General features: G+C 37.1%; 1 protein-coding gene across 7 annotated transcripts in view; it reads left to right on the plus strand.

Annotated features, from left to right (window-relative positions):
- PARP8 (poly(ADP-ribose) polymerase family member 8) overlaps nt 1-24782 on the plus strand; it is a 198097-nt gene that overhangs the window by 91430 nt on the left and 81885 nt on the right. For 6 of the 7 annotated variants that reach the window (XR_015149248.1, XR_015149247.1, XM_086362570.1 and 3 more), the window contains 5 exons: nt 9216-9253; nt 17402-17491; nt 18044-18114; nt 19748-19825; nt 21109-21203. Coding sequence is in view for 3 of the 7 variants with exons in the window: in XM_086362570.1 (XP_086218696.1) it covers nt 9216-9253; nt 17402-17491; nt 18044-18114; nt 19748-19825; nt 21109-21203 (372 nt within the window). In the remaining 4 variants the exon portion in view is untranslated. Of the gene's footprint in view, nt 1-5624; nt 5742-9215; nt 9254-17401; nt 17492-18043; nt 18115-19747; nt 19826-21108; nt 21204-24782 lie in introns of all 7 variants that reach the window. The other variant, XM_086362572.1, reaches the window with a different exon arrangement.

The following is a 24782-nucleotide window of genomic DNA, read 5'->3' on the forward strand; positions in this document are numbered from 1 at the left end:
TCTTCTCAGTGCTTTACATGTGTTAACTTGTTTACTCCTCACAACAGCCCTAAGAGATAGGTACTACAGACGAGGTAACTGAGGCAGAAAACAGTTAGTTATCTAGCTGTCTGTCACACAGTTAATAATGGTAGAGCCCAGCAGTCTGGAACCAGTTTCGTTTGTGTGAAAAAGATGACCTCTTTGGGGAATGGTAGAACCTGACGTGGTTGGATGTTAAGGTCTGTGGGTATTTGTGAGGGTTTTGGCTAGTTAGGAACTTATGGGTCAGTCAGATAATGACGAGCCTTGGAAGACATGCTAAGGAGTTAGAATTTTACTCTGTAGGACCTGTATTTGTATGTTTTTGAAAACAAGATCCAGAGCTTACTTTCATCGGAATCACTCTGGGTGCTTTGTATAGATGCACACTCCCAGGTTCCACTTCAGATCTACTGAATCAGAATTTTCCTGCTCCAGAAAGTGGCCAAGGGGCTTGTGCCCTGATATGGTCAAGTAGTAAATTGGTCCCTAGTTCCCTAACAGCAGCTGCTGCTCTTATTTGCACTGAATTTCTTGCTATTTAATCTGCTGAGTTGAAAATTCATGTGAAGAAGCCTCTGAGTTCTGTTTTTATGTGTTGGGTTTAATTTGCTAGCAGAGTATCCTATTGAAAATGTGAGAGGGGAAGAAAAAAGAAGCTGCCTGCTTGATTTAGAGATTGGGAATATTTGAATCTTCTGCTTCTGGCTGGTAGGAGATTCTCATGGATGTAGTTGAGATTACTCATTTGAAAAACTAGAGCAGAAAGCATTGAAATACAAAAACAATATGAAATGTGAAATATCGAAAGAGATTAAGGAGACAAAAGCAAGCCAGGGACCCAGGGAGAAGTGGAGTTCAAAACCCAAGGAAGGAGGGTTTCTTTGATATCTTTGTTTTTATTAACTGCATCTGAGAATTCATGTAGAAAATAACTAGAAATAAAAAAGGCCGACGGTGACCTGGAGAAATAGAATTTTGGTAGAGTAGTAGGCGTGTAAGCCAGATTTTAAGGTGCCTGTAGAGTTGATAGCTAGTGAAGACTGGTTAGATTATTCTTTATAAAAACTCAACTTTCAGAGAAAAAGTAGAGTGATGAAAAAAGGCTACAAGGTAAGAGGAGAGCTTAAACATTACTAGGTTTTTCCTTTTTACACATATACATTTATTGTAAGTATCAAAACAATATAAACAGTAGAGTTTCCTTTCATCCAATTACCAAGAGATAACAACTGTTCAAGTTTTTCATTATTTTTTAAGCCACGTTTCTATCTGTGTAGACATGCATGTATACATTTTTAACGAAAATATGTTTACAGCAGTCTGATTTTTTTGTATGTACCTTAATATATCAGAAGCACTTATCTCATTCATTACATATTATTTTACACCATTATTTTTTCATAGTTGCCAGGCATCACATTGTGTGTATGTAATAGTTGGTATAATCCTATTATTGGCACTTATGGTTTGGGGGGCACTTTTTCTTTTTAAATGGTACTACCATTAATATCTTTGTGGGCAGATCTCTTCACACTTGGATAATTACAAATTTTGATTAATTTAAAATGATGTCATTGTTAGATTAAATTAATCGAGAAAGGTACCAAATGGACTGTGAGCTTATGGGATCTATAAATCATGTAGATGTGTTAGTCTTAGATAAAAGGAAGGAGATTTCCTTTTTTCTGGATGCCAGAAGAGAAGTATGAGCCTGTAGGTGGTTGGTGGAGAATCAGTTGAGGGAATGCCTTGAGGGAGTAACCATATGATCGTCTATTGTATCTTAATGTGCATTGTGAAAGGGCAGGTATTAATAGTTATAAGGTGTTGGAAAGATGTTGGGGGTTGAAAAGACTACTGAGAAGCAGCAGCAAAGGAGCGTGTGAGAGGTGGGCTCTGGGGGCCACTGAGCTAGTTGTGCACAGCTGGCGTCACATACCACATGGCATGCCACTAGATTTAGCTCCTCTGTCCTTTCAGCAGCACTCAGAGCCCAAGGCTAGGAGTGGAGAATGGCCGGCATGCGTTAACCTGGCGATGGAGGCAGGCAGGTGACCTGCATGGGAAGCTGGGAGCGCACGGCAGAGGAGGGAAAGGTGGTGTGTAGAGAAAGCAGTTCAGTTCAGCTCAGTCGCTCAGTCGTGTCTGACTCTGCGACCCCATGGACTGCAGCACACCAGGCCCCCCTGTCCATCACCAAATCCTGAAATTTACCCAAACTCATGTCCATCGAGTCGGTGATGCCATCCAACCATCTCATCCTCTGTCGTCCCCTTCCCCTCCCACCTTCAATCTTTCCTAGCATCAGGGTCTTTTCCAATGAGTCAGCTCTTTGCATCAGGTGGCCAAAGTATTGGAGTTTCAGCTTCAACATCAGTCCTTCCAATGAACACCCAGGACTGATCTCCTTCAGAATGGACTGGTTGGATCTCCTTGCAGTCCAAGGGACTCTCGAGAGTCTTCTCCAACACCACAGTTCAAAGGCATCAATTCTTCAGCGCTCAGCTTTCTTTATAGTCCAGCTCTCACATCCATACATGACCACTGGAAAAACAATAGCCTTGACTAGACGGACCTTTGTTGACTAAGTGATATCTCTGCTTTTTAATATGCTGTCTAGGTTGGTCATAACTTTTCTTCCAAGGAGTAAGTGTCTTTTAATTTCATAGCTCCAATCACCATCTGCAGTGATTTTGGAGCCCCCAAAAATAAAGTCTGACACTGTTTCCACTGTTTCCCCATCTATTTCCCATGAAGTGATGGGATCAGATGCCATGATCTTCGTTTTCTGAATTTTGAGCTTTAAGCCAACCGTTTCACTCTCCTCTTTCACTTTCATCAAGAGGCCCTATAGTTTTTCTTCACTTTCTGCCATAAGCATGGTGTCATCTGCATATCTGAGGTTACTGATATTTCTCCCAGCAATCTTGATTCCAGCTTGTGCTTCCTCCAGTCCAGTGTTTCTCATGATGTACTCTGCATAGAAGTTAAATAAGCGGGGTGACAATGTACAGCCTTGACATATTCCTTTTCCTATTTGGAACCAGTCTGTTGTTTCATGTCCAGTTCTAACTGTTGCTTCCTGACCTGAATATAGATTTCTCAAGAGGCAGGTCAGGTGGTCTGGTATTCCCATCTCTTTCAGAATTTTCCACAGTTTATTGTGATCCCACAGTCAAAGGCTTTGGCATAGTCAATAAAACAGAAATAGATGTTTTTCTGGAACTCTATTGCTTTTTCAATGATCCAGCAGATGTTGGCAATTTAATTATAGGAGTAAACAAATACATAAACAAAGTACAAGATTAGGTAGATTAGGTAGATACTCAACATCCGAGAGGGCTCTTCCAGGAACTGCTCCAGAGGCTCTTGGCTATTGGAAGGTATCTTTGGGATAGATGCTGTCAGAGCAATAAGAGGCAGAAGCAACCATTTTATCAAAAAAAATTATTGAGATCATACAAATAACTTATAGATTGTAGTTTTAAACTTGTAATATTAAGAACCTAGTACGGTGCATTCAGTATATGCCAAATACCTATCGATGGACTTGAATTTCTCTGTCAAAGCACCTCAGTGTATTTGTAATTTAGCAAATTCCAAATATCTGAAGGCATTTTTAAAAATGAGATTTCAGAGCTTGCTCCAAGTTTTTCTTCCTTCTCATGCTCACCGTCTTTCACTTTCACTTCTCTCTCTCTCTTTTTTTTTTTTTTTTTGCGTGCTTTAACATTTATTATGTACTGCATGTGCTACACTTACTCTCATATCTATTTAAGCTTGGTTCTTTGTTCTTTTTTTAGCCCTACCTATTAGGTCCTTTAGCTTTAATCGTCCATGTCTGTTTCTATTAGTTTGTTTCCCTAAGGACTCTGTAAGTGAAACTGATTCAGATTTTACAGCCCTAGTGATTTTCCTTCTGGTGTACAACCCTGAAGATGCTATACATCACAGGAGTTGATGAATCATTTTGTAGGGCTCTTGTTTTCTATTTTGTATTTGAAAAATTAAGCATGCTCATGAACATGGGAATGTCTCCTAATATCATGAGGATAATACAACCATAAAATAAAATCACCCATATTAGCTTTGGTCTCTGAAAAAAAATGCATTATATTGTGATTTTGAACAAACTGAGTTCCCCAGAGAACATTCATTCATGTAAAATTTCACTTCTGTAAATTTTCACTGCTTGTACTGGAAGCTATAATTACTCTGCACCTGCTGCTAGTGTCTGGCATTGTCCTGGGGGCTTTACACCTGTTAAGCCATTAAATCATCACAGCGGGCTGGTAGGGTAGATCTGGATTCCTCCATTTTACTGAAAAGAGATGGGAGCTGAGTGTATAGAAATTACTTTTCTTCTGCCACCCACCTCAAAGTTGGAATTTGATCCAGTTTGCTTGGCCTAACCACAGCAGTCTCCCTAATTGAAGATAGACATGGGACTGTACTAAGGCTTCCTTTTGGTTCTAAACATTGATTCGGATGAAAAATGAATCCAAGTGCCGTAGGTTGAGATGGTAAGCTGTTGGGAATCAATTCAGCTCAGTACTGAGCATAATCTTTGGCAAATTCCCAGGCTTCTGTCACATAGTACTGCCAGATAAAGGCTTGCCCTGATCATCCATAATTTCCTTTCTACATATAGTATCATTCCATTGTAAGGAAACGAATTGTGGGAAGATGAATTCACATGGGGTCATAGTATATATTTCCTCCAGCTTGTTTGAGGCATGGTTATTTTATCTTCTAATTTTTGGCATTTGATTCAGGGCCCAAAGCTGGGCTCTTGGCAGGGGTCCAGCATCTGCCATTTGTTCCTGCTTCTCCTTCCCATTACATACCTCCCCACTGATGTTTGCTCATATTTTATTACTTAATTCGATCCCTCTCCTCTTCAGTCTATCCTAAATGTTTCCAATCATAGTAATTTTTTCGAAGTACTAATTTTACCTAAAATACTGCTACGCTTCATACTCTGATTTCACTTACATAATAATAATCTTGAACTGACAGAATTACAGAGAAGGAGAACTGATTAGTGGCTGCCTGAGTTTAGGGATATAGGTATAAAGGCAGATAAGTATGACTCTAAAGAGGGAGATGTTGAGTGATCAAATCGTTCTGTGTCCTGATTTGCAATAGTGGGTACATGATGCAAATGTGAACAAATGACATACACACTGGTGTCGGTTTCCTCCTTTTGATGTTGCACTATCAGTGCATAAGATGTAGTCAGTGGAGAAACATGAGACTTCTCTGCACTATCTGTGTAACTTCACGTGACTATAATTATTTAAAAATAAAAAGCAAAAAAAAAGCATCTGATGTGCTTTAAAATATTCCGATTTCTTGGTCTGTCATATTCATTATATTTCATATTCTTTATTTCCCTCTGAATTAATAGTTTAGTCATGTTTCAGTTTTTTTTCTACCTGAATCTTATTTGGGATTAACACAGTGTTTGACTTTTAGCAGTTACCAAGAAATGCTTCTTGAATTAATTGAACAATTAAATATGCTTTATGAAAGAACCAGCATATCAGTGCTTGGTCTCATATTAACCATCTTTCTTTCCTACTGTCCTCTTTATTTAGTCTTTCTTGTCCCTGACTGATTACTTTCCAAGGACTAGAAAAACATGCCAGGGATTTGACTGATGGAGTCCTGGAGACTTGGGCTTGACTGGGAGAGTTGCATTGCCTGTGGCGAAGGTAACAGAGTCCAGTCACGAATTCTAAAAGGCAGTGGCTTTTCGAGGACTTAAGATTTAGTGTTTTAAGGACAAGATGAGCCGGGGAGACCAGGATATAAACTAGTGAACCCTGAACAACTATGCGTTCACATTGATTAGGACTAGTTTTATAGCCCCGGAGAAGGCAATGGCACCCCACTCCAGTACTCTTGCCTGGAAAACCCCATGGACAGAGGAGCCTGGACGGCTGCAGTCCATGGGATCGCTGAGGGTCGGACACGACTAAGCGACTTCACTTTCACTTTTCACTTTCATGCATTGGAGAAGGAAATGGCAACCCACTCCAGTGTTCTTGCCTGGAGAATCCAGGGGACGGGGGAGCCTGGTGGGCTGCCGTCTATGGGGTCGCACAGAGTCGGACACGACTGAAGCGACTTAGCAGCAGCAGCAGCAGCAGTTTTATAGCCCAGTATGTGACTTTACCCATGTGTATCTAAAGAGAAAAAGATAGTCTTTTGAATATCTTTTGTGGTTGTAATTTTCTATGAAAATGTATTTCAAATCATCTGCGTCTTTAATGATCTCTTTCTTGGAGGGGAGTGGTTCTGTCAGTTTCTCATACTATGTTGAATTGTCTGTTTTTCCTTTTAATACTGTCAGGTTTGTCTCACGTGTTTTGAAGCTCTGTTATTAGGTACATACACATCTGTGATTATTGTGCCTGCATCCTGATGGATTAATCCTTTGGATTAATGAATGATATCATTATGAATGATATCTTCGTGTCTGTCTTGAGTTCTTTGTTATTAAACACTTCAGTCTCCTTATGCTTACCATTGCATGGTATATCTTCTCCATTTAAAAAATTTCAATCTACCTGTGTTTTTATTTAATGTGGATCTCTTAAAGACAGCATGGAAATGGATCTGGCTTTTTTAAATCTATCTATCCATCTTTGCCTTTTATTCAGTATGTTTACTCCATCGGCATTTAAGGCAATTCTTGCTATGGTAGGATTCATATTATTTAGTATTTGTTTGATTTCTATTTGTTCCTTGTGTTTTGTTCTTCTGTTCCTGCTTTCTTTGGGATTAAAGGTTCAAGAATGATTTTAGAATTCCATGCAATTTATTATTGTATTTAATCTTGTTTTGGGCTTGCTCTAGGAATTACAATGTATATTCTTACAGTTTCTTAGAGGTATTATTTAGGGTTAATATTATACCATTTCCCATAAGATTAAGGACCTTGAAGCTATATATGACCATTTAACCCTTCCCGCACATTATTCTGTACCTGCCTTGGGTACTACATTTACATGTTATAAATCACACAGTGCTGCATATTTACTTTAAATACCCATGTGTATTTTTAAAACATTATGATAAATACAGTCTTTTATATTTTGTCAAACAAAGCATGACAGTTTCTGGTGCTCTTCATTCCTTCTGGGTATTTGAAATTCTAATTATCAGTTAGCCTGGGAACTTTGTTTGGGATTTCTTATACTTTAAGTCTGCTGAGACATATTTCCACAATTTTCCTTTATCTGAAAGATTCTTTATTGGCCTTCACTTTGGACAGATTTATGGCCTGGATAAAGAATTCTTGGTTCATAGCTGTTACTTCCCCGTCCCCTCCTCCCACCGCCGCCCCTACTCTGCTTTTCTCCTGTCCTGTGTCCTCTGTAGTTCCTTACAAAAACTTAACACTGATTCTTATTTCCCTGTATATAATGTGTCTTTTGTTTCTCTTCTGTGAAATTTTTCTCTTTGTATTTGTTTCTCAGCAGTTTGATTATGTGTGCCTGGAAGTAGATGTCTTTGCCCTTATCCTGTTTGGAGTATTCTGAGCTTCTTCAATTAACACATCTATGTCTTTCACCCAAATTTGGAGATTTTCAGCTTTATTTTTCTGCATTATTCTCTCTTTTCATCTTCTAAAGCAAAATAGCAAATATTTTATATAAAGCTCCGATTATATAAAATATTTGCTATTTTGCTAGCGTCCCACAAGACCCTGATCGTCTCTTTGTATTTGTTTCTTCTTGAGATTAGATTTTCCTTCACATCCTTCAGTTCAGTTCAGTTCAGTCGCTCAGTCGTGTCCGACTCTTTGCGACCCCATGAATCGCAGCACGCCAGGCCTCCCTGTCCATCACCAACTCCCGGACCATACTTACTGTTTTAACATTATTGAGGGCTAATCTCATAGACGAGTCAAATTTTTTTCTTGAAGTAGGCTCAAGTTTTTTTTATTTGTTAATGTGTCGAGTAATTTGGACTGTATTGACTTGGTGAATGATACTTTATATAGGCTCTGTATTCTGTAAGTTTCTTCAAAGACAATTGATATTTTTGGTCTGAACAGGTAGTTATTTTGGCTGAACTTGAACTCAGTTTTGACTTTTCTGTGACAAGTGGCAGCCCCACTGATCCATCCAAAAAGCTAATATTGAATATGTGCTGAATATCATGCATGTGTGTCTAGCCTAGATAACTGTGCTGAAAATACAAGTATCAATGGACCTTAATTTCAAGTGACTTGCAATCTAGTTGATAAAGGAGAATAAACAAAGTATGACAAATCCCCATGTGTCATGAGATAAATACATAGAAACAGTGGGATTACCGAGAATGGAGTTGTTAAAAGTGATTTTTAAAACAACCCAATCCTTCTGAGTACAGGAGGTAGTTTATTTACTATATACGGTGATGATGAGAGATTGGTTTGTGAATACCTATTAGTTACACTGTCACCATTTTGTTAATTTTTTAAAGTAAAGGACCTGTTTCAAAAAGCACAACATATTATGAAAAGGCAATATTAAAAATAAATGTTTAGATCCTTAAGTGCCATACTACATGGGAGAATACTTCATTTTTTGGTAAGAAAAGATGATTTGATAAAACCTACACAAAATGCGGAGAAGGCAATGGCACCCCACTCCAGTACTCTTGCCTGGAAAATCCCATGGACAGAGGAGCCTGGTAGGCTGCAGTCCATGGGGTCGTGAAGAGTCGGACACGACTGAGCGACTTCACTTTCATGCATTGGAGAAGGACATGGCAACCCACTCCAGTGTTCTTGCCTGGAGAATCCCAGGGACGGCGGAGCCTGGTGGGCTGCCGTCTATGGGGTTGCAAAGAGTCGGCCACGACTGAAGCGACTTAGCAGCAGCAGCAGCAGCACACAAACAATGCACATGTTTATAAAGAACTGAATGTTAGACACTGCTGAGATAAAAAGACCTAGCTATACTAAAAAAAGTATCACAAAAGATTTATATTACTGTGTCATGTATTTAAAAAATCTGTAAGATTCCTGTGTCAACTATCAAAGATGTTTTCTAATCCATCTTGATTTCTGTTTATACTTGTATCTATATAAATTAGTGAGTAACCTGAGGTTGGTTTTTACTGTGTAAAAGCATGTCTACCTTAGTAGTAACTTGAGCCTGTCTTTTCTCTCCCGCCCTGCCTTGTTTTAACAGTGTATCCTATTCAGTACATGTATCTGAAGATTACCCAGGTATGTTTTTCTTCTTTTTATTACAAATATTTATGCCATGATTCCTTTGAATATTTTTTCTTCTGGAGATGTGAAATGTATTTAAATATATCCAGGGGTGAATCACTGGCAGGGGAAGACTTAAAGATATAATTCTGTTGATTGCCTGCTAGGTACATGTCTTACCCTGAGATGCAGTCCAGAATCAAAATAGTTTCCCTGTGAAAACTATTCTTTCTTTAAGCCCATATGATAGTGTCAGCCTATGTACTTACCTCATTATGGTTAAAATAAAGGTTCTCTAAACTGGTTTAGTTGTTGGTTTGGGGAAATCATTTGGTTTTTCATAACCTAAAAATAATAGGTAGGAGCAACAGCTAAAACAATAGCTAAAAGCAATAGTAATAATTGAAAATGACAGGCCGTTCTCAATTTCTCTAAGTGTATGTGTATGTGATAACACGCTCAGTTGTGTCCTAGTCTTTGCAACTCCACGGACTGTGGCCCTCCAGGCTCCTCTGTCCACGGAATTCTCCAGGCAAGAATACTGGAGAGGATAGTCATTCCCTTTTCTAGGGGATCTTCCTGACACAGGGATCAATCCTGGGTCTCCCACATTGCAGGCAGAGTCTTTACTATCTGAGCCACCAGGGAAGCCCTTCTCTAAGTGTATATATAATTAAACAATTCTTGCAGCCACCCTATAAGATAGTTACCGTAATGTCCCCATTTTACAGATGAATGATGACAGTGCCATTAAGGAGAAGAGCTGTAATTGGAACCCAATAGTCCAGAGCCCGGGGACGTACCGCTAGACTGCACTAGGCTTCTTACATATGCACAGCCGTTCTCCCTGTGTGTCCTGAAATCGATTACTAGGTCCACAAACACTTGTGCATAAAAAGCAGAATGTAAGATCACAGTAGATTCATTTTTTTATGCATCAAACCAGTGTCTGTCTTCAAGGCCATGTTCAGTCTTACTTTCTGGACTCACTGTAGTCTCACCAGAGCCCAGGATGTGTTTGCCAACATTTGTCATAATAATTTCAAGTATGAACAAGATTTGTTTATCTGTAGTTCTTTTCTCACAAATGATATGTATAACTTTATCTTGAGTAAGAGCATGAGACTGTAGACTTAGAGAAGATTGAAACCGTCTTGATTAGGGCTTCCCGGGTAGCTCGGCTAGTAGAGATTCCTCCTGCAATGCAGGAGACCCTGGTTTGATTCCTGGGTCAGGAAGGTTCCCTGAAGAAGGGATAGGCTACCCACTCCAGTATTCTTGGGCTTCCTTGGTGGCTCAGATGCTAAAGAATCCTTCAATCCGGAAAACATGGGTTCGGTCCCTGGGTTGGGAACGTCTCCTGTAGTGGGGCATGGCAACCCACTCCAGTATTCTTGTCTGGAGAATCCCCGTAGACAGAGGAGCCTGGTGGACCACAGTCCACGTGGTTGCAAAGAATCAGACACAACTAAGCACACAGTTTACCCCAAAATGTATAATGCAGGAATCTATTGTTTATCATACACTGTAGGAAAGATTAGCAAATTTTATCTGCTTATATTTCATATATATACTTTTTACTCCATATTCATTCCTAATAAAATCTGATGGTTTCCAAACTGACCTATGTGTGTTATAAGTTAAAGTCATAATTCTAATTCCTATTTAAATCTAACTATTTTGTTCATTTACTATGCATTATTGAGATCATAATTTCTATATAAAATGAGTAGATTGCTATAATTTTGATGATATGTATTTTGAATATTAAAAAATAATTAGTTAATAATGTGGTGTCAGAATATTGTAAAATTTATTTCTTTATCTTTTAACCTAAGTATTTCCTGTAGCAATTTACATTCTGCATTTAACCTTTTTGTAAAATCAAATTTAATATTTTAAAATAGTTTTCATAAATCACAAATTCCTTTACTGTTACTTTGCTATGATCTCCATATATTTCTCCATATATATAGAAAGTGTAGCATTCTATAAAACTATTATGCAATTTTTAAGGAGAGTTATTCATTATTAAATATATACCTATTTTTAATAGTAGTATCAAAAGTATTCTAGGCAGATACCACTGGAAGAACCAAGACATGAACTATATAAAGAAAAAAGTTTTTGTATGATTTTGCAATCAGCCCTCTCCCTTATGATACAGTATGCTTTTGATGCTGAATGTTTGCTTAAAGTTAGGAAAATAAAAGCCCTACTTTTTTACTGTTCAGTTCAGTTCAGTTGCTCAGTCGTGTCCGACTCTTTGCGACCCCATGGACTGTAGCACACCAGCCTTCCCTGTCCACGACCAACTCCCAGAGCTTGCTCAAACTCATGTCCATCGAGTTAGTGATGCCATCCAACCATCTCATCCTCTGTTGTCCCCTTCTCCTCCTGCCTTCAACTTTTTATTGTAAATATAATTATTATGTGTTTCATCTGAGGTAGCTTCTAGAGATGTCAGCCATGTGTGATGCAGGACTTTTAAGTCAAGGTGATAGAAATAATGCCACAAATCAAAGCCCAGTTGAAGACAGTAAGTGAATTATTTTGTAGGGTAGGAAATACGATGGTGCCTTTAATTAAGTGAACCAAATATTTAGCTCCCTCTTGTGGCCACGGGGTATTACTCTGGTTTTCCTCACCATACAAGAGCCCCACTTGGAACTACGGTATACAGAAATTAAAATTGAAAATAAAGTATTGGTTATCATTGGTGCTTTTTTAAAATTGAATTTTATTCATGAAGCAAGTTAGTAGTGAATTTCCAATATAATTTAGTTTATTAAAAAGGAATATAAATAAAAACGTGAAGATGGAGAGAGAGGATCAGCGAATTTGGGGATAGAACCAAGTATTTTTATATACATAATTGAATTTATTCTAAATATAGTCTATGTATAGACAGAACAAGTGTTATCATGCCATTTTATACGTGAAGAAGTGTGCTGAGAGAGGCTAAATATTCCCCAAGGCTGTGTAGTTTTGCTGGTAACCAAGACTCTAATTCAGTTCTGATTCCTGTCACTTCTGAAGATACTTCTGGAGAAGAAGTAGTAGCAGTATTTTTATGGAGCTTTCTTCAAAGTGAATATTACTATGATATTTCCCCCATTATTAAATTTAATTCTAGTTATTTGTACTAGGAGTTCAGTTACTACACTTGGTTTTTCATATAAATATATATATATAAAATATTATATAAAAATTATATGCTTACTTTTCCTTCCCAGTATTCATACCTGTATTTTTTCTCCTCTTGCACTAGCCAGAACTTCCAGTGATTTTTAATAATAGATATGAAAGTTGGCAGCTTCCCTCCTTTTCTCAAAATTAGTGAGCTTGCTTCTAGTCGCTTTCAGAAAAGCAGGTATCATTTCTTTTCTCATTTACCAAGCTTTTTTTTTTTTTAAAGAATGAATATTTACAATTTATCCAATTCTTGTTTGGCATCAAATGCGGTATCATATATGATTTCTCCTTTGAACAAAAGGTGACAAGTTGTATTAGCAGATATTTTAATGTTGCTCTATAAGAGTTATGTGTATTTTGTCATATATTCTGTTTTTAAAGACTTCAAATTGCTGAAGAGATTAAACTGTTCTTTGGCATTTGATAAAACTTGCTAGCAAATCTGTCTGAGCCTGGTATGTTTTTAGAGATTGTTCTAGGGCAGTTATATTTTTCTGCCATGATTAGTGATCTGTTCTTTTTTTTTCTATTTCTTTAGCCATTTTTTAACACGTGTTCTTCCTGAAAGTTCACTATGTTGGAGAAATGTCCAAATTTCTTTTAGCAAAAAGTTTTTTTAATAGTATTCAATCTTAAATCTAAAAATCTGCATCTCTGTGATTATTTCCCCTTCCTTATTTATGTTATTTTATATTTGTTTTTGTCTTTCCCCCCTTTGTTTTTCTTCTAAAATGTTTGTCTATTTTAAAAATTATTCCAAACAAATAGCTCTTTTATGTCGCTTCTAATTTCTAAATTCAATAATCTTGATAGTACTTTTCTTAATTCCTTCTGATAATGTTCCTCAGGCTTTCCCCCTGCCCCAACTTTTTCTGAATTTATGGCTTAATGATTATCTTATCATTTAAGTTTGAAAATACAGTACGGAATTTTTTTTTTTATCCTATGAACGTGTATCAACATAATCTTCCCAATTCAAGATTATGCCATCTTATTTATTTCCTTAGGAGCAGATTTGCTATTTTATAATTTAACCTATTAAGTTACCTGTGCCATCTATTGAAATTCATTTCATAGTTTGTTTTTGTGAAAATGAAAATTTAGAGGGTCTTTTAGATTTAGGTGTACAAAATGACCTGTATATAAATTAAATATATATATTGGCTTTTCAAAATAGTGAAGAAATAGAGCAGCCTTCTGGTTATCTGTACTTCTTCATGGAGTTTATACTGTAGACAATTTGCTGTTTTTTAAAGTTAATTTTATTACAAATCAGGCTTCCCAGGTGGCACTAGTGGTAAAGAAACCGCCTGTCAAGCAGGATGCTTGGGTTTGATCCCTGGGCCGGAAAGATCCCTTGGAGAGGGCATGGCAACCCACTCCGGTATTCTTGCCTGGAGAATTCTATGGACAGAGGAGCTTGGCGGGCTACAGACCACGGGTCACAAAGAGTCAGACACAACTGAAGCAACTTAGCACACATGCGTGTGTATTACAAATCATAGGTTGTGACTCTGTTGTGACAGACCAGCAGAATTCTTCCTCTTGGGTTACCACCTTTAATTAGGACGCTTGCCTACTGGAGGGTATGAATTCTCTCATTTCTCTATTTTTTTGATATTAAAAAAATAGCAAAGCATTGATGTTTGGATTCAGACAATTTCACCACTTACTACACTATGTGTAAACTTTAATTACTTAAATAATTTGGGTGAATTAATTTCTCTGATTCTTTGTTTCCTCATCTTTAAAATAAGGATGACATTGATAATTGACTGGGTTGGATGGTTTATATGAATATCATATATGGGGGGAACTATACAGATTATGTTATAAAATCAATACAGTTATTATCTGTAATTATTTCTATGAAGTTACATAGTAATGAATAATAGAATGATGGCTTAAATTAGAAATAGAATGAAATAGAATAAAAGCAGTGGTTTAAAACACATGTTTTCATAGCTCTCTACTCATCTGTCCTCAGTCCACAGAATTTCCAGTGATGCTTGCATAGTCTGGCAGGGAAGGGAAGAGGAAATATTCATATTGGTAACAGCCTTTAACAAGGATCTCCATAGGTTCTCTACAAAATGTACACGTTAAAGAACCTAATTGTCCCCAGAAGCTTTTAGAAAAGAAAGTGGAGTCACTTAGTCATGTCTGACTCTCCGACCTCATGGACTGTAGCCTACCAGGCTACTCCGTCCATCGGATTTTCCAGCCAAGACTACTGGAGTGGGCTGCCATTTCCTTCTCCAGGGGATCTTCCCAACCCAGGGATCAAACCCAGGTGTCCTGCATTGCAGACAGGCACTTTACCATCTGAGCCAGAAGCTTTTAGAAAGAAAAGAAATTGTCAGCCCTAAACTCAAGTAGGAGACTTGCAGAGAAGGAATTTGAGCTTGAAAGCATTCTGTCACTGACTCATTCTGTTACCTTAAATGCATTGTTTACCCTTTTTGTGTACTATTTTCCTATGTCTAAACAAAAATGAGTATTATTACAGGTGTCAAAATAGTTTGAGGAAGATTTAAAAATAGTTAAACAACAACAGCAAAAGAAAACACAGAATTCATTCAGACAGCTGGGATGCTCCTCAAAGCTCTCCCATCAGCAAACGTCTTCATTTTATAACTGAGCAGAACGTGGCTTAGATTTAAAGAGATCAACAGCTAATTGGTAGCAGAGTCTAGATTTGAAGTGCTTTGTCTGCTCCTGCATTTCTCTTCTTGACCTGGATATTCCTCTGTGATCTGGCCTGTTGTATTGTAATGGTGATTTAATGGATACTGTTATCCATTGAAACTGAAAACATTTTGGTTTGGGTAAATTAAGCCAAAAGCAGAAATGGGAAGTGTTCTGATGCTTAAATACTAATCAAAATACAAACCAATAGAAAATCTCTTTAAAAATGTTATGTTGAATGCATAATCCTGTCTTTTAGTATTATGCAACATTTATTTACCAAATTATATTCTCTTGACTCACACCTCACTTCCAGTAAGCCATTTGATCCTCTAAATTGAATTATTCACTTCCTTGTTTTCTTAAACAGAAAATTCTAATTCATTTGCCTCTTGATGCTTTAGCAGAAACCTCCTCATTCCATGACACCAAATATTCCATGATACTGTGTCCACTTTACAGATTTTTCTGTATCTTCCCTTCTGGTTGGTGGTTAGCTGTTGCTTCTGTTGTTTTAATCCTCTTTTTCTTCACAGGTTTGCTTCAAGGAATCCATTGTGCATGGGGAAAGCCCAACTAAATTGATTCCATATAAATAACTTTGAGTCCGTGAGGCTCTGAATGAGGGTTAAGAAATTTAAAAACTGGGTTTAAGAGCAGCTTTTGATCCTCAATTGAACGTGTGAGCTTACTAACAGAAGAGACTTCAGATAAGCAAAGTTTCACCTAATATAACAAGACAGTAATTAAAACTTATATAAAATCTGTTTCTTAATCTGGGGTCTCACTAGATAAACATAGAAATATCACACCCTCCTAGATGCTAGTTGAAAAAGAAATAAGAATTTGTAATTAGAACAATTAGAACAAAGTAATGAGGCAAACCAAGTCCAGCCTACCCCCATCACCTCTCACCTTCCTAAATAACTTACAGCTGTATAACTTTGAGAGTCTTTTGTGGCTACACTGTGAATACATATCACTTTTCACTTACTCCTCAAGGCCTAAAAACAGTACAGATGTATCTTTGGAAATAATGACTTAGCTTGATAGCTGTCACTGCACTGACACAATATTATGAAAACTTGGCTCAAGATCTTTTATCATGTATTCAATAAGTCATCTGAACACTCATTTCTCCTAGCAGAAATTGATGCAGCCTTCTATTATTTGTTGGATGTATTTTATGCTTTCATTTTATATATATGTTTACATTTTTATACATCATTGATGAGCATATTTTAGGACCATTATTTAATGGTCTATTTAACTCTTTGTTAAATAGTTGTGTCACAGATGCCCTGTAATCATCAGTGAGCAAAAAATATAGCAACTGTGTATTATGTTACAATATGTGTGTGCCATGTGCCATGCTCAGTCCTGTCTGACTCTTTGTGACCCCTTTTACTGTGGCCTGCCAGATTCCTCCTGGAATTTTCCAGGAAAGAATACTGGAGTGGTTTGCCATTTCTTCCTCTAGGGGATCTTCCTGACCCAGGTACTGAACCTGCAACTCTGATGTCTCCTACCTGGCAGGCAGATTCTTTACCATTGTGCCACCTGGGAAGCCCCAGATATTATCACGTGCTGTGCTGTGCTTAGTCGCTCAGTCATGTCCGACTCTTTGCGAACCCCTAGACTATAGCCTGCCAGGCTCCACTCTCCATGGGGATTCTCCAGGCAAGAATACAGGAGTGGGTTGCCATGCCCTCCTCCAGATCTTCCCAACCCCAGGATAGAACCCAGATCTTCCACATTCCAGGCATTTTCTTTACCATCTGAGCCACCAGGGAATTCCAAGAATACTGGAGTGGGTATCCTATCTCTTCTCCAGGGGATCTTCCTCACCCAGAAATGGAACCGGGGTGTCCTGCATTGCAGGCAGATTCTTTACCAGCTGAGCTACCAGGGAAGCCCAGATATTACCACAGACTTATACCAATATTTCAAAGGATGTTCTTCCATGAGTTGAGGCAACCAGTCACTTCCAAATGATCCATTACTGCATGAAATGTTAGAGATGTGTTTGAATAGTCTCTATCCAAAGTCTGTACTTCTCCAGGAGATACAAGCATTTTTAAAGAAAACATTTATAATTAATTTGCACATTATTAATGTGCAAGTAAACCTGTAATTTCCTTCATTTTTTTTCCAGATTAAATCAGAATAATAGTACCTCATGAGTGTTGGAAGTGATGTAGCGCTAGTCCTTAATTGTTTTTAATAAAGGTTGTACTTTTTCAAGTTACTATGCCGTTAGTTGTCTATATTTTTTTGCAGATAATACATATGTGTCAAGTTCAGAAAATGATGAAGATGTATTAGTCACTACAGAGCCAATTCCAGTAATTTTTCATCGACTAGCAACAGGTAATGGGAATACACTGTTTTCTTAAGTTCCTGGTTAATATTTTGTTGATTGTAGGTAGCTTTGTTTTTTGGTTTCTTTTAACCCATATAATAGATATTTATCTTTGGAATCTATAAGCCTGGTTCTCTATGCAAATTTTCTATTTAACATCACTAATTTGTCTCTCAACAGTTTTTTAAATGCATAAATTAGTACTTTAAAAAAGTCCCGTTTAAACACATTATGTTGATATTTGCTTGTGAAAATATTTTCATGCATAACAATACTGCTAGACAAACTAAAAGTTTAAAAAACATAACATAGATTCCATGAAATATATAGTGAGAGCTGACGGAATTTGTACTGTGGCCACTTTAGTTTGACCACATTTTATGGGCAATGAAAAATCAGAATAGTTTGTATATAATTCTCTACCATAAGATAATTTCAAAACATTTCTTAATTCTCTTGCAAAAAAAGAATCATCTTTGGATGTTTTTATACTGAAACTTATAAATGTTTGGTAAATAGTATACTGAAAACTAAAATGATCCTTTAATTATATATTTCAGAATTAAGAAAGACAAATGACATTAACTGTTGCTTATCCATAAAATCCAAATTACAGAAGGAAAATGGCGAGGTATGTAAATTACATTTTATGTTTTATTATATTTCTTCAAAACAGTATAGATGTATTTGAAATTTACCATGTATTTGTGGTTAATACCATCATTATTTAGATTAAGACTGCATGTAGTGAATGAAGTTCATGCTGCTGGCTTAGGGATTTATGTACGGGAAAGATAGCATCCTAAAATTAACTACCTTTAAAGTAGTAGAACATCTGATTTAAATCTAAATAAAGTGTGTACAAAACCTAACTTATTTTCTGTATTTTCATTTAATAACGTAGTTGACTGAAGAGCACTTACGTAGCATAGTTAGAACAACTGTATGTGGTATACAGAATTTTGATGAGATCTTTAAAATTTTATCTGTAAAAGATGGTCTTTCTAGTTAAAGGAGCACAGAGCTTGGGTATAATCTTACTATTTTTTTGCCAGTGTTAAAAGAACAATAGCACCTTTAGGAAATTTACTTCAATCTGTAAATAAATACTGGGACATTAAACAAACAAAATGATGGTGGGACCAACAGTTCTTTGATTTTAAAACTATACACTGGGGCTTCCCTGGTGGTCCGTTGGTTAAGACTTCGCCTCCCAATGTTGGGGACATGCCTTTTAGCCATTAAAAACAACAACATAAAACAGCAGAAGCAATATTGTAACAAATTTAATACGGATTTTTAAAATGGTTCACATCAAAAAAGAAAAAAAAAAGGATCAAGTAATCTTATAATAAAACAAAAACTATGCACTGAAAGCCACCCTGCTTTCTTTTTAGTGTTACACCATTCATTCTGCACTTCAGTAGCCAAAGTGAGCATCACTAATTTAGCATTATCATCGCTAAAACCAAAAACTATATTTTATAAAACCTACATTCCCTTTTCTAGGTTTTTTGTTTTGTTTTCTTTAATAATTTGAAATTTGGTCTAGAAATTTAGGGATGATCACAAAACATCAAGTTAATAGATTCCTGTGTCTGAATGCAGCTACCTTTCTCTTAATTATTTTAACAGGGCCCGGGGACAGGAATAGTTACTTTAGATGAATTTTTGTCATTTGTACTTTAGACACATGACAGATACAGTTCAGTTAATTAGAAACTCATCAAGTATATTTAAGTAAATATCCTTTTGAAAATTGAAATTTAAAGCAAATAATTTCTACACACTGAAAGTTATCTTTGTAATGTATTTGTATGTATATGCATAATTTGATTTTTATATTATTAGATTCAAAGTGCCCTTTCTTTCATACCATTATGTGGAGTTGGCAGTGAAAGTGAGAACAATCTGGGATAAATAATGCTGAGGAATTTTTTAACAAAAAGTTGAATCAGTATGGGCTTGTCAGATGTTTTATCAGAACAACACCAAAGTTGTAATTGATTAACATAGTTTTTTATATACATCAAATATTAAATTATAAAACTCAAGACCAGGGACATAGAGCTTCATGCACCCACCACAAAACTTATCTGTTACTATCTTTCATTTTTGGTTTGCATTGCACCAAGAATGCTTTTATTTAAAATTCACATGGTATACACAAGACCTACCTTTTAGGTCCATTCGTTACCTTTTTTTCCGAAGGAGGAAGAGCTAATTTGACCATTAAAATTGTCTTCTTACCTTATTATTTTAAGGAGTCAAGACAGAATAGCACAGTGGAGGAAGACTCTGAAGGAGACAATGATTCGGAAGAATTTTATTACGGAGGACAGGTGAGCACACGAGGCTCTCCTGACACCCGCTCCAAGGCAGAGACAACCGCACAAGCTCTAGCAGAAATCTGTGCTTGTCATCCGAAAGGCCTATGGTTCCACAGCGCTCTGCAACTAATAAGGAAATTCATATAATTTATCTGTCGCTCATTCTCTATATAGTTTCAGAAATTAAGGTTGCTTTTGCAGTTCTTTGACTGTAATCATTTATTTACATTGAAGTCATCTGCCTTCATTACAGATATTTTGCAGACAGCATCTTATTACGCTTTTAACTGTTACATCTATCAAGCATGTTGTGCTCACTCAGTGTTTTGAAATGGTGACACTAATAAAAGCATGGATTGTTTTCAATGGAAGGTGATTAACCTTTATAAAAATTGATGGGCCCTTATTATCGAGCATCTTCATTATTTGTATTTACTCTCTTCCTTTTCCTTCTATACGAATGTAAAGTGTTGATCAGTTGTTACGAAGAAACATCATAAATTATACACATGGAAATGGCACCGCTGCATATGCATGCAGTATATGAAATAATTCATTATATTTTTCTAGGATAATGTTGAAATTTTAAACTGAGCATTCGATTTTAGGATATGGCTGTATAAGGTATCTTGTTTTATTTTTGTAAACTTGATCAAATATGCTTTGTAATTTGGATAGAATAATGGAAAGGAAACTTGTTAAAGAGATGCTTTAAAGCCAAAGTTATTATTATGTAAAGAACGCAAATAGATTTATTCATTGGAATCAAAAACTAGTAATCTGGTCTATCAAGCATATGGAAAGCAGTAGAGGTATCGGTGGACATGAACAAAACTAGAATTCTTCTCTCCAGGAATGCCTGACTAGAAATGGGGTATTTTTCCTAAGATTCTTTAACCAGATAACACTTCAACAGTATTTAAAATAATTCTTCCAGTTTTGATTTTTGTTTACACCACTAATTCTTACAGAGGGGAAGTGAATGCTCTTTTCTCAGTCTAGAAGTTTTTCCAGATTATCTGCCATTTACTTCACTCATCTTAACAGTGGCATTGTCTTCGTATCAAAGTAGTCAGATAATAATTTTTTAAGCATAATGAATTATACCAGATGTATCTGAACCTAAGAACTTTAGTGAATATACTGCTGAATTATCTATATATATTTTTTATGAAGGCAACAGAGAAAATGGCCATGGCAGAACTACAGGGTAACCTGTCTAAGAGATTATTTGTATTTTGCTTTTTTTGTTTCTCTTCACTGTAAGTCACTCCTAAATGATTCCTTTTCATCAGGTTAACTATGACGGGGAGCTGCACAAACACCCCCAGCTTGAAGCTGACTTGTCGGCAGTGAGAGAGATATATGGGCCACATGCAGTTTCTCTGAGGTAAATAAACACCTTTGATGATTACAACTTAAAATTATTTGGAAAGTCATTGGAATTTTCTGTTGGAATTATTTAGGTGGAAATTTTCTCAGGCTCAATTATATTTGAAAGTATATGAGAGAGTCTGTTATGTTTCTGCTTAAACGAAATGGCATCATTATGGCTATGATTATTTTTATTGTACATGTAGTTTAAGATTACATTCATTTCATTAAAGAAATTAGTTATTTTGTAGAGTTAGTTTGATAAAATAGCAGTCTTAAGTGGCATCATTATCAATTCCTGTAATAGATTTGGTCAGCTGGGCCCACGCTGTTATTGTAAATCAAAGACATATCTGTGTGAACAACAGAAGTAAATAATGAATAACCGCTGGTTTCATCACGTTGTGAGAAGTAAAGTGTTGAAAGTGAAGGTGTTAGTGCTCAGTTGTGTCTGACTCTGCAATCCCGTGGACCGTAGCCCGCCAGGATCCTCTGCCCATAGAATTCTCCCGGCAAGAATACTGGAGTGGGTAACCATTCCCTTCTCCAGCAGGTCTTTCCGACTTGAAATGAACCTGGATCTCCTGCATTGCAGGCAGATTTTTACCATCTGAGCCACTAAGGAAGCCCTTGTGATAAGTAATCTGGTCCCTAAAAAAGGAAAGGAAAAAAAGACATAACTTTGTGCAGTGCGTATTTGAATGTTGCAGTTACTTAATTATTTGGTGATAAATTTCCAAACCAATTTGTATTACTTTAATCATTCAGAAGACCCAACTATCCCTATTTAGTCTTTCTTTTCTCTCTTTAAGAAAAACCATTTTGTTTTTTTTTTTGCCATCATGCTTGTATCCTCCCACTAGTCAGATCTTTTTATTTAGATTTTTGTTTTCCTAAAGGGTGGTCTCCAAGCCCTTCTTACAGCCTGACCTCAGTTCCAGCCTCATCCACCCAAACCAGGATTGTTCCCGTTCTCCAGATACGCTGTTTCCCCTTGACTTTGGCCATTTGCCCAATCAGTGCCTCCCTCTCAAACCCTGTTGCTGTCTTTATTCAAGCCCCAGTCCAAAGGTCAGCTTCTCTTTGAGCCTTCCTGGAAGCTCCGGTGCAGATTGGTTATTCTGCCCTATCACATTTGTCTCTTACCTCATTTATTATTCTCTTCATGTCTTGTCATTATTGGTTTACTTCTCCCCCTCTAGACTCTTAATTCTGTGCACGGTTTTGTTGCTTGTGTACTTTGTTTTGGTTTGGTTTTCGATCCTGGTTTATAGTACAAGGCATGTATGCAATACAAACTGAAGGCTTTTTGATTGTTTTCAGTGGAACACCCATTAAAAATGTTCATATTCTCTGGTTATATTCTTTTCAGTGGACACATCCAGATTTTGAGAAAGCAAACAAATACTTTTAGTGGTTGGGAAGTATAACACAGCTGTAAGTTATTATTGCTAAGTTTCATTTTATCTGCAGAAACAGAAACTCATAACCACCTGCAGCCTAAATAAGCTGGGATTGTATACCCCAGACGGGGCTTCCCAGGTGGCGCTAGTGGTACAGAATCCGTCTGCCAGTGCAGGAGATGTTAAATGATTTGGGTTTGATCCCTGGGTTGGGAAGATCCCCTGGAGGAGGGCATGGCAACCCACTTCAGTATACTTGCCTGGAGAACCCTATGGACAGAGGAGCCTGGCAGGCTATGGTCCATAGGGTTGCACAGAATCAGACACATGCTGTATATGTGACAGCGTGGCACATATACCCAGACCCCCTCTCCTACTCGTGGAGGAATATTAGACCGCAGTTGAGTGAGTGAGATAGGGATTATACTTGCAAAAAGCTAATCTTGGAATCTTCAAAGTTTTAGCAAATAAGCTGTGATTATTTCATAGTTGATCTATGCCTCAGCTAGAGGATAAGGAAGATGGAAATTCAGTAAGTATTATAGAGTGAATAAATTAAGAAAGCAATCAGTTCAGTTCAGTTCAGTCACTAAAGGACAGAAATGGTATGGACCTAACAGAACCAGAAGATATTAAGAAGAGGTGGCAAGAATACACAGAAGAACTATACAAAAAAAGATCTTTACGACCTAGATAATCACGATGGTGTGATCACTCACCTAGAGCCAGACGTCCTGGAATGTGAAGTCAAGTGGGCCTTAGGAAGTATCACTATGAACAAAGCTAGTGGAGGTGATGGAATTCCAGTTGAGCTATTTCAAATCCTGAAAGATGAAGATGATGCTGTGAAAATGCTGCACTTAATATTCCAGCAAATTTGGAAAACTCAGCAGTAGCCACAGGACTGGAAAAGGTCAGTGTTCATTCCAATGCCAAAGAAAGGCAATGCCAAAGAATGCTCAGACTACTTCACAGTTGCACTCATCTTACATGCTAGTAAAGTAATGCTTAAAATTCTCCAAGCCAGGCTTCAGCAATACGTGAACTGTGAACTTCCTGATGTTCAAGCTGGTTTTAGAAAAGGCAGAGGAACCAGAGATCAAGTTGGTAACATTCGCTGGATCATCAAAAAAGCATGAGAGTTCCAGAAAAACATCTATTTCTGCTTTATTGACTATGCCAAAGTCTTTGACTATGAAGAAAGCAATAGAGATTATCCATAAATTGTTCAGGGATTCCCTGGTGGTTAAGACTCCACGCTTTCGCTGCTGAGGGCCCGCGTTCAAAGCCTGGTCAGGGAACTAAGATCCCACAAGCTGCCTAAAAAAATAAATAGTCTGAAACAATGACTGATTTTTTCTTTTCTCTTTAGTTGAACTTTGCTTGAAATCTTAAAACTTTAATCATAGAAAGTTAACCCTCTCTCCCATATACAAAGAAGTCTGTATATAGTTAGCCACGGGTTCTTTACCACTAGCACCACCTGGGAAGTTGGTCACTCAGCACAGCATAGAATTTAATTACTTTTCATCTAAAGTATGTATCTTTGTTTAGAGAATCACTTTACCACACATTTTGATTGCTTTTAAAATTAGTTTTGTTTTTTTTTTAAACACATATTTCTGGGTATCTTTGGTAAAGGATCTGCCTGCAGTGTAGGAGATGCAGGTTTGATCCCTGGGTTGGGAAGATCCCCTGGAGGAGGAAAGGGCAACCCACTCCAGTATTCTTGTCTGGGAAATCCCATGGATGGATAGAAGAGTCTGGCTGGCTACAGTTCATGGGGTCACAAAGAGTTGGACTTAGCAACTGAGTATCACACACACACCATGCTATCTAGGCCTCAATCGTACCATTGTTTATGTGTGAATATTTTTTAGTTTCTTCAGCAAGCATTTACTAAGTACTTATTTCTATTAGTACTTTCCATTATTAATAAAATAGTGATAATTTATGGACTGTTTAAATTAGATTACTATACGGAATTTCATTCAAGTGAAGTGTCTAAAGTCATAAGTGGTTTTGATTGTTTTCCTCTTGCCTCTTTCACTTACAAGTTTGATCCAATTTAAATCTTAATGAATGCAAGTCATGTTCTTATCTGCTCTAGATTTTCTCCAACTACAGAGGATGTTTCCAGAATAAATAAGCTCCCAGAGGCCCCATGATATAAGTGAATCACAGCAGGACTA

The sequence above is a fragment of the Bos grunniens genome, chromosome 20 (genome assembly GCF_055505025.1).
Source record: "Bos grunniens cultivar Pamir isolate PY7600 chromosome 20, Bosgru_T2T1.0, whole genome shotgun sequence".
Classification (NCBI taxonomy): domain Eukaryota; kingdom Metazoa; phylum Chordata; class Mammalia; order Artiodactyla; family Bovidae; genus Bos; species Bos grunniens.